Genomic DNA, 16,524 nt, shown 5'->3' on the forward strand with positions numbered 1-16,524 from the left:
GGGCTTAGTCTATATAAAAATAGTAAGAGACACAGGCCCAGGGCACACTCAAAGGGTTACCAGAAGGGGTGCAACTTGAAAGATGCTCACAAAGAACTGTCTCTAGACCAAGGTATTTGAAGGACTTTGTGCATTAAAAAAAACAAAGTCTGAGACATGCTTGTTTTGATCATTGTTGTAAGAAAAACAAACTCTGGTACACACTGACATAGTCATATTAACCTTTTTAAGACAGGAGGCTGAAATTCTATGGGGAGGGTAAGGAATGTAATGTATTTATGGTCAGCAGCGTTTCTGTGTACCAAAAAGACCACGAGATGGCGCTGTTGTGTATGTCCATGTGAGTACATAGAAGGAAATTTCAGACTGCAGAAGAGTAGTGTGTTCGGTAATGCCTATGACTGTAAAGATTCAAGTATTTAAGTAAATTCACATTTAGATGATTGTGTTCACAGCCAGCTACTTGTGAACATGTGCACAAAATTTACATGTTGACTAGAACCTATGTGGCTGTGTAATTAAAAATGTTTTTAATCTTTTTGTTACATAAACTATTTCAATCTCAGATTAATGTAATGTACTAATCATATAAACCAAAGACAGAATTTATACAGTACATTTAAAGCATATGAAATACAGTGTGATGTCCAGCCATTACTATACCGATCAACCATAACAGTAAAACCACCTGCCTAACATTGTCTCTTCTGCTGGATCAAACTGGATCAGCTAGCTTTTGTGCCCCACATTCATCAGTGAGCCTTGGGCATCCATGAACCTGTTGCCAGTTCACCGTTTTTTCTTTCTTGGACCACTTTTGGTGGGTACTAACCACTGCATACCAGGAACACCCTACAAGCCCTGACATTTTGGAGATGCTCTGACCCAGTTGCCTAGCCATCACAATTTGGCCCTTGTCAAAGGGGTTCAGATCCTTACGCTTGCCCATTTTTCCTGCTTCCAACACACCAACTTCAATTACTGTCTGTTCACTTGCTGCCTAATATATCCCACCCCTTGACAGGTGCCACTGTAACTAGATAAATCAATGTTGTTCACTTTACCTGTCAGTGGTTTTCATGTTATGGCTGATTGCATACAGAATGCTGCAGCGATATAATATTCACCAGCACAGCCTATAGTATACTGTACTAAGGAACTCATGTAGTCTAGTTTAGTCAAATGCAAAAAAGAGAGGTCAGATTTTTTTTATTACTAGCATAATGGTATCCTTAGTAGAATATAAGGATAGTCAACATATTCATAAAACATACATAAGCACAGAATCATGATAGTAGTAGAGTACAACTGTGCAAAAATGTGTAATACAAAACAGTCTCTGCCAAAGATGAAGCTTGGTGGCTCAGCTGGGAACAGGAAATTGCTGTGTTAGCTGATTCCTCTTCTGATGTCAGATATAAGAGAATAAATTCTCTCTGACACAGCCACCTGTGAAAGACAAATACACAGATTTTAAAAATAATACTTTTAGTATTAATTTTAGGTATATTAAACACTCACTGTGTAAGACACTGGCTCCTCCAGTTTTTTGTGATGGGGGTACAAGGCCTGAATGGAGGTCTGTGCATGTACTCGACTCTCATATGCACTGCACAGGGGAAGCATAATCTGGAAATACATCATTGAAGAACATTCAGGTCAGACTTTTTTGTCAGATATTTTTTATTTCGGACACATGACGACATGTTGGGGTATTTTGGAAAGTATTCAAATTCAGTGAAAAAGTCTGGAAATTCATAAAATATCTTCAGAATAAAAACATTCATAACGAACTAATAGTGGAATGGGGATTGGAGATTACCTCTCCATGGGAGAAGACATCTAATTGTAGGTTTGTCACCTGGGCAGGTGTGATTGATTGGACAGCCTTATCTAGCCCTAAAGGGTGACAATTAAAGGGCTCTCCCACCTTTGGGGCAGGCTCCTCTGATAGGCATATGAGATCCATTTGAGGATGACCTGGGAGTGGTGAAATCAATATGTGAAGAGGGTAGAGAAAAGGTCAGAGAGTAACTAGGGAACATAAACAACAATACTACATCTCAGTTGACAGTAGAAGACTAGATCTTAGACCCCATTCTATTTTAAGCATTTTTATGAACTTGCTTAATAATAATAAATGGTGAAAACATTTAGACATTTCCTTTTTTTCTGAATCAAAAATCATATTTCTGTCTTTTTAAGTACTAAATATTTTAAGGGATAAACAGATGAAACAAAAAGGAGTGCAAGTGCCCACAAATTGGGTTCATTGAATTACATGGGAAAGATTGCAGTAGCAAGGAGCCTGGAAAGGGTCCTTACCATCAGTGTCCAGCAGTCTGTATACTGCCTTTCTGCCTGGCAGTGTACTTTTCTCTGGGTCCTCACTCAGCTTCATCCTAGGCCGACCTCCAACCTCTACCAGCTAATAAGAGAAAATCTATGCATGATTCTTCAGATTGTATCTGGATGCATTTACTAGTATTCTCTAGAACTATTCAGTGGTTACCTTATATACACAACCAAGTGAGGGTTGACTTGTGCATGTAACAAGATGAGTTCCAACTCCCACTACATCAATCTTATTATCCTGACAGAGTGGGAGGAAAACATTTACTATGATGTAATTTTGGGCTATAGTGAAATATTTTTACTATAAAGGAATCTCTTACTCTCTTGTTGAGTTCAGAAAGACTTTTTTCAGACATAGTGTTCGTACCAACAATGATGAGTGACTCAAATGCAGGAACTGAGAATCTAGTGGGAGACAGATAAACTACTGAGTATCAGAGGTCTTTAAACAACTATAATATCTGTAAGTGACAAAACTTACTGCTTGCTGCACTGTCTGAAAACATTACACACTTCCAGAGATTGCCTACAGAGATCTCCACTATCCAGCCTTACACCCAGAGGCTGATATTGCAGCTCACAAAGCGCCAGGGCAACAGCACAGAAACAGGGCAAGCCACTACTGCAATAAAAAAGGACACGTACAAAATTTCATATTCTTTTTTCCAACACACTGCATGACACAAAAATGAATAAACTGATTTTACTTTGAGAAACAGGACATTGTGTTACCTGCTGACACTGTAGCTGTCAATCACAGGGAGAAAGTTACAAGGATAAGCGATGGCATAGGACAGGAAAGCAGCAAGCTCTCCCTCACGCACCAGCTCTGGCTTAGCTCCTAGTAACTGACATACATGTCCTAACCAGTCTTTTACCAGAGGGACAAGCTCAACGGGGTCACCACCTCTCAAGGGCACCAGAGTCTGCAGTGAGATTAAAAATAAAAGACATTAAATATTTGCAAAGGTATATAAAATGTTAGCCTTGCTTAGCATTAGGTGAGTTATGGAGGGGCGTTGAGGGACAGATGATTAATATGAACTGTTGTTTTAAGTGGTTAGATATTTTCAGTTACATACACAACACAATAGTTAATGTGTATTCATGATTTTAGCCTTTGTTCTTTCTAACAGTACAAGTTAAAGCCTGTGAAGTTTGGTTTTAAATGATACAGTCCACTAAAACTTCTCTGAAATGTGTGTCAAATATGGCCAAACTATTTTATTGATTTGAAATGTACAAATTTTCCTTCTAAGCTATGTAGTTTTATTGTAGTCTCCTCTGAAAGTACTGGAAGAGCAAGGCCAATTCTTTTCTTTTTATTATACACTGAGGACATTTGGGTTCAAGATCAAAATGTTGAACATGAGATAGATCAGAAATTCAGCTTTCATTTCCTGATATGTGCCATCTAGATGTGTTAAACAAATTATTGGAACATGTGACGGACAGGTGCTTCTTGTTGCCCAGTTGCACCCTGTTAGATTGATTGTTTAAACAATTAATAGCTCTAAATGTCTAGTCTTGGTCTGAGCCCTGGGTTTCGCCTGTAAAGACTGCCTTTGTTGTTAAAAGGGATAAACCAACCTTAAGTACAGAGAGCTGTCTATGGGAGAAAAGCAAGCCATTTTTAAGCTGAGAAAAGCGGGAAAATCAGAGCCATTACGAAAGCATTGGGCATAGCCAATACAACGATTTGGAATGTCCTGAAAAAGAAAGAAACCACTGGTGTACTAACAACCAGACATTGAGCAGGTCGGCCAAGGAAAGCAGCAGTTGGTGAAACATTGTGAGAGCTGTGAAGAAAAACCCAAAAACACAATCCACCATTCGAAGAAGACTTCAAAAGCAGAAATATAGAGACTATACTACAAGATCCAAACCACTCATCAGCAGTAAGAATGAGAAGGCCAGACTGGAATTTGCAAAGAAATACAGAGATGAGCCACAAAAGTTATGGAACCAAGATTAACCTCTATCAAAGTGATGGAAAGGCCAAAGTGAGAAAGAAAGGATCTGCTCATGACCCAAAACATACAAGCTTATTGGTCAAGCACAGTGGAAGTTTTGTCATAGCTTGGGCTTGCATGGCTGCTTCTGGAACAGGCTCACTAATCTTAATTGATGATGTAATTCGTGATGGTAGCAGCGGAATAAATACAGATGTCTACAGAAACAGTCTGTCTGCCAGTTTACAGAAAAATGTATCAAATCTAATCAGGAGGAACTTCATCATACAGCAAGACAATGACCCAAAGCACACTGCCAACACAACAAAGGACTTCATCAGGGAAAAAAAGTGGAAGGTTTTAGACTGGCCAAGTCAATCACCAGACCTTATCCCAGTTGAGCAGCATTTCACCTCCTGAAGACAAGACTGAAGAGAGAAATCCCCCAAAACAAATAACAACTGAAAGAATCAGTTTTCCAATCCTGGAAAAGCATCACAAAAGAAGAATGCAACAGTCTGGTGATGTGAGTGGGTCGCCATCATGATGAGGTTATTGCAAGCAAGGGATATGCAACCAAATATAAAAGTGTTTCTATATTTTTGCTCACTTGAAAGTTGCATAGAAATAGATAGTCAAAGGAAATGTTTTGTTTATTTTAAGACTAATGTTTTTTGCAAGTTTTTGCACATTACATTATGCTGCTACAATATTTATTATACTGTACATGGGCTGCTACTTCTTATGTTTACACTATTTCAGCAACTTATATTGTACTTTTTGCACTATTGTCACTGGATTCACTTTCTAATAGAACTGTGTACTGGTCCGCGCTGCACTGGGAATTACTGTGCCCATTGTCTATCCCAGTAGTCATTGTACTGTCTTGTGCTGTCTGCACATGTTTGCACTTGTGCATTTTATGTAAATTTATGTAGTCCCTTGTAGTTCTGTGTTGTTCTGTGTTTGTCTTATGTAGCACCTTGGTCCTGGAGAAACGTTGTTTCGTTTCACTATGTAGTAACTGGCTGTATATGGTTCAAATGACAGTAAACTCCACTTGACTTGACTTAAGTTGTTTCACACATCTAGATGTATCAGGCAATGAAAACTGAAATTCTGATCCATCATCTCATTCATCGTTTGATCTCAGACCCCAATGTCTTCAGTGTATAACAAAAACAAAAGAACGTGCCTTGGTGTTCCAATACTTTCGGAGGAGAATATATATAGTGCAAAAGTCTTGCTGTAAAGTGCAAAAACGTGTAAAAAAAATTCTGTAAAGTGTCAGGTAAGGTAGGCGGAAGTGGGTGCAATTGCAGAGAGAGCTTATTTTGAAGAAAAAAAAAAGGCAGACAAATCCAAATATCATAAAGCAAAAATGTAATCACAAAACAGGCAAAAATCATCCAATGTGCAAACCACAAAGGGCAATTTAAAAAATTCAAAAACCAGGTAGAAAGAAAAAAGATCAGCTTGGTAAGATTAAATAGTGACACACTGAGCATTACTTCGCAACTGACTGAATGTCCATGGTCTGTTTATATAGGTGCAAGTGTGATCAGGTGTGCATAATTAGAAGTCCGGTGATTATGAACGTGACAGAGTTCATGTGTTTGGGAAGTGTAGTCCGGGGCAGCCATGTTTGTAGGCCACGGTGTGTTCTAGGAAACAGAGTTCTTGGTGGATGAGGGAGGTGACCTGAAACAGCCCCACCCTGAAGGACTCACTCCGGGAGCACTGTTCCTCATAGTCCTCCCCCTAGGATGAGGCCCTGGGTGTTCTGGGTGTCAGGTGTGGAATTCTTGGCACAGGCTGGGGTCAAGGATGTTGTGAGACGGGATCCAGCACTCTCCTCAGGACCATACCCCTGCCATTCAAGATATACTCGAGATAGTCGAGATACTTCAGTTTACCCTTTCTGTGGTGTGAGTTGATTATGGATCTGACTTGGTACACAGGTTGACCTTCGATCTCCAGTGGTGCGGGTGGAATAACAAGGGGCATGTCAGTGGCCAGTGGTCCATGTGTGACGGTCTTCAGGCATGAAACGTGGAAGGAGGGTGCTATTCCACAGTGGCATGGTAGGTCGAGCTTACGTGATTTTATATGGGCCGATGTACCTAAGATAAGATAAGATAAGATAAACTTTATTGATTCCACAGTGGGGAAATTTACTTCTCACAGCAGCTCACAGACAGTTAAAGTGCAGGAAGAAAGAAAAGGAAGGAAGAAAGAAAAGTTAAAACTATAAATACACCTTAGGAATAATAAAAGAAATAATATTATATAAAATTTATAAAATATTGCACATTTGAACATCACAGTAATGCGGTGTTGTAAGAAATAAAATTATATAAAATTATAAAATATTGCACATCTGAACATCACTGTAATGCGGTGTTGTAAAGTCTGACAGCCACTGGTATGAATGACCTGCGGTAGCGCTCCTTCCTACACTGGGGGTGTAGCAGTCTGCTGCTGAAAGAGCTACACAGGGTCTCCACAGACCCATACAGGGGGTGAGAGGTGTTGTTCATAATAGATGTCAGCTTGGCTAACATCCTCCACTCACCCACCACCTCCACAGAGTCCAGTGGGCAGCCCAGGACAGAGCTGGCTCTCCTAACCAGCTTGTTCAGTCTCTTCCTGTCCCGCTCTGTACTGCCTCCCACCCAGCACACTACAGCGCAGAGAATTGCGGAGGCCACCACAGTATTGTAAAATGTCCTTAATAATGTCCTGCACACTCCAAAGGACCCAAGTCTCCTCAGCAGGTGGAGGCGACTCTGGCCCTTCTTGTACAAAGCATCAGTGTTATCCAGCCAGTCCAGTCTATTGTTTAGGTGGACACCTAGGTACTTGAACCTATCCACCAACTCAATGTCCAAGCCCTGGATGGTCACTGGCATGTGGTGCTGTGTTCTCCTTCTCCGGAAGTCAATCACCATCTCCTTTGTCTTACTGGTGTTCAAGTGCAAGTGGTTACACTCACACCAGTCAACAAAGTCCTTGACGACGTCCCTGTATTCCTGTTCATTCCCATCAGATACACATCCAACAATGGCTGTATCATCACAACCGGTGTTGCAGACTACCACTTCAGACACACAGTCACGCAACCTTACATACTGTGGTCTGTTGATAAGGTAGTCAATTGTCCATGCAGCCAGGTGATCATCCACCCCCGACTGCTCCAGCTTCCCACGCAGCAGTGCTGGCTGTATCGTGTTGAAAGCACTGGAGAAGTCAAAGAATATGACTCTCAGAGTGCTCCCGGTGGTCTCCAGGTGAAGCAGTGCCCGGTGCAGCAGGTAGATCACTGCGTCGTCCACACCAATGCCAGGCCAATATGCAAACTGCAGTGGGTCGAGCACTGTGCTCACTAAGGGACGGAGGTGACAGAGGATGATCCTCTCCATGGTCTTCATCAGGTGGGAGGTTAAGGCAACAGGTCTGAAGTGGTTCAGCTCCCTGGGGTATGCAGTCTTTGGTACTGGAACCTTGGGCTTAGGGCTTGCAGGTTTCTGAGATCCTTTGTAGCCCACCAGACTCAATCTTCAGGATGGTAGCAGAGTTTCTTGACGATGACGGTTTGCGTTTTCCTTGTTGGTGTGTGCCACTTTTTCTAGGCGTTAATGTGTGTTCTCCCACACCTGCTCACTCTGCTTGAACCACTCATCTATGGCTGGGGAGTCAGGAGTCAGCGGGGTTTGCATTCCAGGGGAACAGCGTGGTGGGGGAGGGGGGTTGTTGGTAATCAAGCACACACTGGAAAGGTGTTAACCATGTTGCTGAGTTCTGGGCATACTCAGTCCAAGGCCGGAACCGAGCCCAATCTTCCTGGTTCACCGCACAGAAATTCCTGAGAAAATGGAACCTTGGTTGAGTGTCAGGAGTTGCTGACCTCCTTGCTCTCTAGTGAATGATCGAACACCCAACGGAACAATTCCGTGAACCTCTCATAGGACGATGTCAGTTTGCCTCCTTTCTCCCATACAGCCATGGCCCACTTCAGTGCTTTGCCAGTGAGCAGATTCACAAAGCATGCGATTTTCTGTGACTCAGATATCCCCTCCTGGCTAGACAAATATAACGAACATTGCAGGAGGAATCCCTTACACAGAGAGGCATTGCTGGCAAACTTGTCCAGAGCTAGCATCGCCGCGCTGTTGACTGTTGAAGCAGGAATGCGAAGCGCAGCAGTGGAAGCAAGGGCTTTTGACAGGAGGTTGATCTTTGTGTCAAGATCAGCCAGACACTGTTGCTGCTCTCCCATCAACTACCCTTGAGCCAAAAGAGCGAATCTGACTCTCCAGCTGCATCCATTTTGGTAGCTGTCCTTATCTTCCAGGTGAGAGAGGGAAATATGGAGGGCAGCAGCAATGGCATCTGATTTGTGGACCTGTTGGTCTGGTATGCATACTGCAGGGGGTCCAAAGTGTCGGGCATGCTGCTCTGAATGTGGGTCAGCACCACTCTCTCAAAACACTTCATAATTTTGTGGTTTTGATTTTGATTTTTGTTGTGGTTTTGAAGCAGGTTGGGATGGTGTTTTGACTGAGGGAGAGGTTAAAGATGGAAGTGAGTACATCAGCCAGTTCTGTAGCACAAGCTCTGAGGGCCCGCCCAGGAATGTTGTCTGGCCCTGCTGCCTTGTAGGGGTTGATCTTCCTCAGTGCTTTGTGTACCATAGCTGATGAGACGGGGGGGGGGGGGGGAGATTGGGTGGTCCGAGTGTGTGTGTGCCTCCTCTCTGTGTCGACGCTGGAGGTCTCGAAGCGGGCGTAGAAAGTGTTGAGGTCATCCGGCAGGCTGTCTGAGGGGCTGATAGTAGTGTTTGTGGTTGTGTTGTAGTCTGTGATGTGCTGCAGGCCTTGCCACATCCTTCCGGCATCGGCAGTAGAGTAGAAACTGTCCAGCTTCTCTTTGTACTGTCTTTTAGCCGCTGTAATGGCTCTTCTCAGTCCGTACTTTGCAGCTTTGAACTCTGTCTCGTTGCTTGTTGTAAATGCAAAAGATCGAGCATGCAGCATGTGGTGTACCTGACCGTTTATCCAGGGCTTCTGATTGGGGAACTTCCTGACTTGTATGGTGGGCACGATGTTATCAACACAAGTGTGGCTGCAGCTTTAAACACATCCCAGTCCGTCAGAGCAAAACAATCCTGCAAGATGCCCTCAGTCTGTGGTTGTAGAACCACCTTTCGCTGCAATTACAGCTGCAAGTCTTTTGGGGCATGTCTCTACCAGCTTTGCACATCTAAAGAGTGAAATTTTTGCCCATTCTTCTTTGTAAAATAGCTCAAGTTCAGTCAGATTGGATGGAGAGCGTCTGTGAACAGCAATTTTCAAGTCTCGCCACAGATTCTCAATTGGATTTAGGTCTGGACTTTGACTGGGCCATTCTAACATATGAATATGCTTTGATCTAAACCATTCCATTGTAGCTCTGGCTGTATGTTTAGGCCGAAAAGTTCAATTTTGGTCTCATCTGACCAGATCACCTTCTCCCACATGTTTGCTGTCCCCCCACATGGCTTGTCGCAAACTGCAAAGGGGACTTCTTATGGCTTTCTTTCAACAATGGCTTTCTTCTTGCCGCTCTTCCATAAAGGCCAGATTTGTGGAGTGCACGACTAATAGTTATCCTGTGGACAGATTCTCCCACCTGAGCTGTGGATCTCTGCAGCTCCTTCAAAGTTACCATGGGCCTCTTGGCTGCTTCTCTGATTAATGCTCTCCTTGCCCGGCCTGTCAGTTTAGGTGGACGGCCATGTCGTGGTAGGTTTGCAGTTGTGCCATACACTTTCCATTTTCAGATGATGGATTTTACAGTGCTCCGTGAGATGTTCAAGGCTTGGGATATTGTTTTATAACCTAACCCTGCTTTAAACTTCTCCACAACTTTATCCCTGACCTGTCTGGTGTGTTCCTTGGTCTTCATGATGCTGTTTGTTCACTAATGTTCTCTAACAAACCTCTGAGAGCTTCACAGAACAGCTATATTTATATTGAGATTAAATCACACACAGGTGGACTCTATTTGCTAATTAGGTCACTTCTGAAGGCAATTGGTTCCACTGGATTTTAGTTAGGGGTATCAGAGTAAAGGGGGCTGAATACAAATGCACGTCACACTTTTCAGATATTTATTTGTAAAAAATTTTGGACACCATTTATTATTTTCCTTCCACTTCACAATTATGTGCCACTTTGTGTTGGTCTATCGCATAAAATCCCAATAAAATACATTTTTGTTTGTGGTTGTAACGTGACAAAATGTGGAAAAGTTCAGTGGGTATGAATACTTTTGCAAGGCACTGTATGTGTATTTATGTTGGTGTAAGCCTCAAAGCGTGGTGCTAGTCACTGAAATGCAAAAGAAAATAAAAAGGAAAATAAAAAGCAACTTTTTGAGTTGTCCCAAGCCTGCCTCCCATCTCCTCCACAAGGAAGTGTCACACATCTATAACAAAATTTCTATTAAAAAAAGGGGGTGCCTAAGGCTTTTGCACAGTGTGGTTATTTATTTATTTTTTTGATTAGCAAGCGGGGGCTTGACTGAAAAAGCTTGGGAACCACTGCTTTAAAGCAATTTAGACAAGTTGTTGTTGTTGGCTTGGTCTCAAAATCAACCTCTTACGTGTTAATGTTCTTCCATGTTATGACACACCTGTGGACACACCTCCTCAAGAGAGGAGAAGGATGTGACGTAAGAATGTGCAATGGTGCCTGCCACTGGAATTCCAAAGAGACGCCCAGCCAGAGCATTAGTTGTTAAGTCAAAACCTAAGGTCAGAAAGAAAAATGGAAAGTGCATTTGCTCCCTCAATCCCATACAATAATGGATTTTATGAAATGGTACACCATATGGCCAAAATTTCCTCAACACTTGACCATCACACCCATATATGGTTCTTCCCCAGACTGTTGCCTCAAAGCACACAACTGAATATAATGTCTTTGTATGTTGTATCTTTAAGACACAGTTTACCTTCACTGGAACTAATGGGCCCAAACCTGTTCCAGCATGACAATACCCCTGTGCACAAAGTGATGTCCATGAAAACATGGTTTGCCAAGTTTGGTGTGAAAGACATCAATACCTGAATTTACTAATGCTCTTGTGGCTGAATGGGCAGAAATTCCCATAGCCATGTTCCAAGATCTAGTGGAAAGCCTTCCCAGAAGATTCCCAGGAGGCTGTTATAGCAGCAGAGGGGGGACCAACTTTGGAATGGGATATTAAGCATGCACGATGCTGGTGGCATGATGGTCAGGTATTCACATACTTTGGCCATATAGTCTAATTTGCTTTATTAATAATGTAGCTAATGCTGGTTCTAGCAATTTCTTGTTTGTCATTGTAGAGAGCACTTTCTCTCTTTGGAGATGACAGTAACAGGACACATAGTGATAGTGATGCCTGAATTTATAGGTATTGTTTTATAGCAGTTAATGAATGGCAAATCAAAATATACCACCGGTCACTGTAACAGGAACACCTGTACACCTGCTCATTTATGCAGTTATCCAATCAGCCAATCATGTGGCAGCAGCACAATGCATAAACTCATACAGATACAGGCAAAGTGCTTCAGTTCATGTTCACATAAAACATCAGAATGGGGGAAAAATGTGATCTCAGTGACCTTAACCATGGCATGGTTGTTGGTACCAGTTGGGTTAGTTTGAGTGTTTCAGAAATTGCTGATCTCCTGGGATTTTCACACACAACAGTCTACAGAGTTTACACAGAATTTCTCCTAAGGGAGACAATAAAGGGTAATTTTATCTGATCTGGGAATGGTGCCCCCCAAAAAAAAACAACCTGTGTGCAGAGAGTCTGCAGGCTGAAACACCTTGTTGATGACAGAGATCAGAGGAGAATGACCAGACTGGTCTGGGCTGGCAGGAAGTCTATAGTAACTCAAAAAAACACTCTTTACAACTATGGAACAGAAAAGCATCTCAGAACGCACAACACTTCAAACCTTGAGGTGGATGGGCTACAACAGCAAAAGACCACATCAAATTCCATTCCTGTCAGCCAAGAACAAGAATTTAAGGCCATCATGGGCAGAGACTCACCAAAACTCGACAGCTGATGACTGGAAAAAGACCAGGTGATTTTTTTAATGTTCAACTATCCAGTTTGGGTGAGCCTGTGCCCACGATAGCTTCAGATTCCTGTTCTTGGAGTTATCAGTTATGATTAGATAACTCTATGAATGCGCAGGTGTTCCTAATAAAGTGGACAGTGAGTATATTAGACAGTGAATGCATGTCGTTAATTTCAAATTCACTAAATTTATTCTTGCTACAGCTCATTATTTAGTTATTCATCTTAAAGTATATTACTTAGTACTACTGTCGATTAGCATAAAAAAGAAAATCTGCCATGTGTGTACTATAGTGCATGTATCTGTGTGTATATACCTCCAATATACGTGTAGCGAGAAGCAGTCAGGCCTCCATCTGGGCCCTGAGCTCTCCTCAGACCCATTTCTATAAGTCGCCGCCTGGGGCCTGCAGCTAGACGAAACCGTGCAGCATTTGTGCACACCAGGCTCAGAGTACACAAAGATGTGGAGAGAGTGAGTATTGACATGAACAACAAAGATTGGTTTTCTGACAGCCAAACATATACAATGCTAAACACTAGCCTGTGTTATCACTTGACTGTAACAAAGCCATTTGTGAATAATATGAATAAATTCAAATTAAAAAAGTGTATGTTAATACTTTCATTTTTACATTAGCCTTTAACTGTAAACAATGATTGATTTATTTTAATAGGGTTTAATACTAAAATTATTTGCATGTGTTTTACTTCCAAATCTTAATTTACTTTCTTACATGTACGCATCTATCCATTTTATCACTTATCACGTATGTAAAGCACTTTTGGGTTTCAGATAGAATTACAGTAAAAAAAGTTTATTAGTAACTCAAGGTACTATTATTGGCATCATCAACAACAACAACAACAACAATAATAATAATAATAATAATAATACCTGGCATAGTTGACCAGACAGAGAAGGCTGGTTTCCAGCAGCTGAACGACAGCTAGTGGGCCAGACACCTCCAAAAGAGGTATCTACATAATAACAAATAATAAGTCACCATACTTTCTCACTGTTTTACCAGAAAGTTAAACAGATTGGGTGTGATTTCTGCATGTACCCTGGCAAAAACGACAGTGCCCTCAGCTACTGCACTGACAGACACAGTGGAGGAGTCTAACCCTTTTAGGTAGGTGAAGAATTCAGGGTGTGTGTCTGAGGGTAGCACGGTGCGCAAGTACTCCACATCTGTAGAACACATAAATTTTAACACATATGTAATGGTCAGTTTCTGCTAAAAATATATTTACGTAATATGCCAGTTCGTTGGCCTGCTTCTGAATAAACTAGTTATTGTATAAACCATAAATCTGGAATTACTAAATATTGGCTAATTGAGTATTGATTTTATTTGCACATCTATGAATCTAACAGGTAATAAGACATTACTTAGTCCTGAACCCGAACAGCTAGTACTGCGGTTAATCAGGCCGCTCGCGCAATTCAGGGGCGCGGCTTTTAGACACTTAGCGGTAGTAACACCGAAAGCGGAAAGCGAGCGCCCGCGAGCTCCTACACAACCAAAGCTACTTAACTTTTATACAAACTCAAATTTAAATAAATAACAAAAACAACACACAACAGGTCACAGTATTTATGAGTATCCAGCGTAAATGTTTTTATATTTGAGCCTTTACTTTTACTTTTAGAAACGTCATTATTATTATTATTATTATTATTATTATTATTATTAAAAGTAGTATTATATAAAATATAATAATATAAAATATATATTAATATAATAATATAAAATATTATCATTATTATAAATCTAATCATGAATAAAATTTTTAAAAATATAGATGGATCATTTCACAGAGGAAGTCTCTGACACCAAAAATATTAATTAAATTAAATTAATTAATTATTAAATATTAATATTTCCTTATGTACTGATATCAGTTGGTTTTTTTTCATTTACCAATTTGAAATGTCCCTTTTATAATGAATCAAAATAGCCTGCTGGTTCAGATTTGAAATGTCCGTTTTTATTTCAGCAGTACATAAGGAAATATTAATATTTAATAATTAATTAATTTAATTTAATTTAATTAATATTTTTGGTGTCAGAGACTTCCTCTGTGAAATGATCCATCTATATTTTTTAAAAATTTTATTCATGATTAGATTTATAATAATGATAATATTTTCTATTATTATATTAATATATATTTTGTATTATTATATTTTATATAATACTACTTTTAATAATAATAATAATAATAATAATAATAATAATAATGACGTTTCTAAAAGTAAAACTAAAGGTTCAAATATAAAAACATTTACGCTGGATACTCATAAATACTGTGACCTGTTGTGTGTTGTTTTTGTTATTTATTTAAATTTGAGTTTGTATAAAAGTTAAGTAGCTTTGGTTGTGTAGGAGCTCGCGGGCGCTCGCTTTCCGCTTTCGGTGTTACTACCGCTAAGTGTCTAAAAGCCGCGCCCCTGAATTGCGCGAGCCGCTAGATTAACCGTGGTTTCAGGAAGAGCGGCTGGTTTAACCGCAGTCACCTAGTGTGCACCATAGGTTCCCTGTCTGGCGAGAATTTTTTTGGAATGTTCTCCCCCATTCCTGCTGTTCCCCGACTGACCTCTTTCTTTGTGAGAACATTGTAAAGTTGAATGATAACCTCAACAATGTTCGTTATTTGTGAACGCTGACTCGCTGTGCTCTGGTATTAACAAACCCAAGGAGTGAACTTCGGACACTTCATGATGGACACTAAAGGTCACGTGTTCATTCATAAGTTAGAATGGAGATATACTTAAATGTATACAACTCTGGGCTTTGAGTTGGCTCAGCTGAGTCTACACCACTAACCTTCATCTGTGAAACGAAAGTCGCGCAGAAACTTCAAACAGTCGCTCAGTCCTGCAAAAAGTGAGAACCCGCCGTCGAATGGATTGTCCCGGAAAAAGAGCTCGAACACGGCGTGTTCATTGTGCCTGCCCGCTCGCCAGTAGGCATATGCCATAGTGAACTGGTACAAATCCGTGAGCAGTGGCGGCACTCTCTGGCACACAGAGGGCTCTGTCGCCATGTTCGCCTGACGAAGTCCTCACTGACTTCAGGGCAGTAACTTATTGCACGCCTACGGCCGGAAGCGTACTCCACGCGAGCAAGGGAACGCTGTGCGCTACGCGTAAGCAGCGCATTCTGCATTTACGCATAACGTGTCGTAACTGCATTCCTACAGCAACGGTCAATGCGGGAAAGCGTTTCCCTTTAGTGTATATGTAAAGAGATAACACAAAAGATAACATAAAAGAGATATTTTCATATTCATGAAAGAGGTGCATGCTGGGAGAAGGAACGAGAACATATACAGTGGGGTCCAAAAGTCTGAGAGCACTAGTGAAAATGCTTCTATTTTGCATTCTTTTCCATTGTACATAACAATTTTCATTACAGATTATATTACTGGCAACAGCCTGAGTGAAAAGTAGAATCTTAGAATATTTACATGAATTTCAGAGTTTCTTAGTATTTGGCATGTCCCCCGTTTTGCTTTAATGACTGTGCACTCGGCATGGACTCCACAAGTTTGTTAAAAAAAAACTTATGATCCATTTTAGATCAAATCTGTCGGAGTGTCGTCTGAACACATGCTTCAGTAGAAGAGATTAGTCATGAGTAAAATCTGACCTTTTGTACAAACCAGTTAACACTGTCAATATCACAGATTTGTTTACATTTAAATAGGGACCTAGAAATAATGCAGAATCTATCCTGAATATTAAATATTCCAGATATTGGACATTTATTTTCTTTGTTTTAAATATTTCAAAATTCTAAAACCTTCTGTTTATGTCCAATTTTAAATAATAAAAAAAAAATCCCAGATTTTCAGTGTGGTCCCAGAATTTTGGACCCCAAAGTATGAATGTAGGTTCAATTCAATTCAATTTTGGTTCAGTTTTATTTGTGTAGCGCTTTTAACAATGGACACTGTCACAAAGCAGCTTTACAGAAATAAATAGATTCAAATTAAATTAAACCAAAATAAATTGTAAATATGCAAATTTATCTAATGAGTAAGCCGAAAGCAACGGTGGCAAGGAAAAAGTCCCTGAGACAGT

General features: G+C 40.7%; 1 protein-coding gene across 2 annotated transcripts; it reads right to left on the minus strand.

Annotated features, from left to right (window-relative positions):
* Nucleotides 1-1,192: 1,192 nt before the first annotated feature.
* Nucleotides 1,193-15,676, minus strand: naprt (nicotinate phosphoribosyltransferase). 2 transcript variants are annotated; one of them, XM_026917980.3, is made up of 13 exons: nt 15,266-15,676; nt 13,499-13,626; nt 13,330-13,412; nt 12,749-12,879; nt 10,995-11,098; nt 3,088-3,281; nt 2,837-2,977; nt 2,676-2,760; nt 2,513-2,593; nt 2,326-2,428; nt 1,823-1,980; nt 1,522-1,629; nt 1,193-1,449 (listed from the first exon to the last, which is right to left on the minus strand). In XM_026917980.3, the coding sequence occupies exons 1-13, from the start codon at nt 15,483-15,485 to the stop codon at nt 1,390-1,392; spliced, it is 1,596 nt and encodes a 531-aa protein (XP_026773781.3). In that variant the 5' UTR covers nt 15,486-15,676; the 3' UTR covers nt 1,193-1,389. The 2 variants fall into 2 exon arrangements, with proteins under 2 accessions (XP_026773781.3, XP_026773780.3); XM_026917979.3 differs by having other exon boundaries at nt 10,983-11,098; nt 15,266-15,672.
* Nucleotides 15,677-16,524: the final 848 nt, after the last annotated feature.

The sequence above is a fragment of the Pangasianodon hypophthalmus genome, chromosome 30 (assembly GCF_027358585.1).
Source record: "Pangasianodon hypophthalmus isolate fPanHyp1 chromosome 30, fPanHyp1.pri, whole genome shotgun sequence".
Lineage (NCBI taxonomy): Eukaryota > Metazoa > Chordata > Actinopteri > Siluriformes > Pangasiidae > Pangasianodon > Pangasianodon hypophthalmus.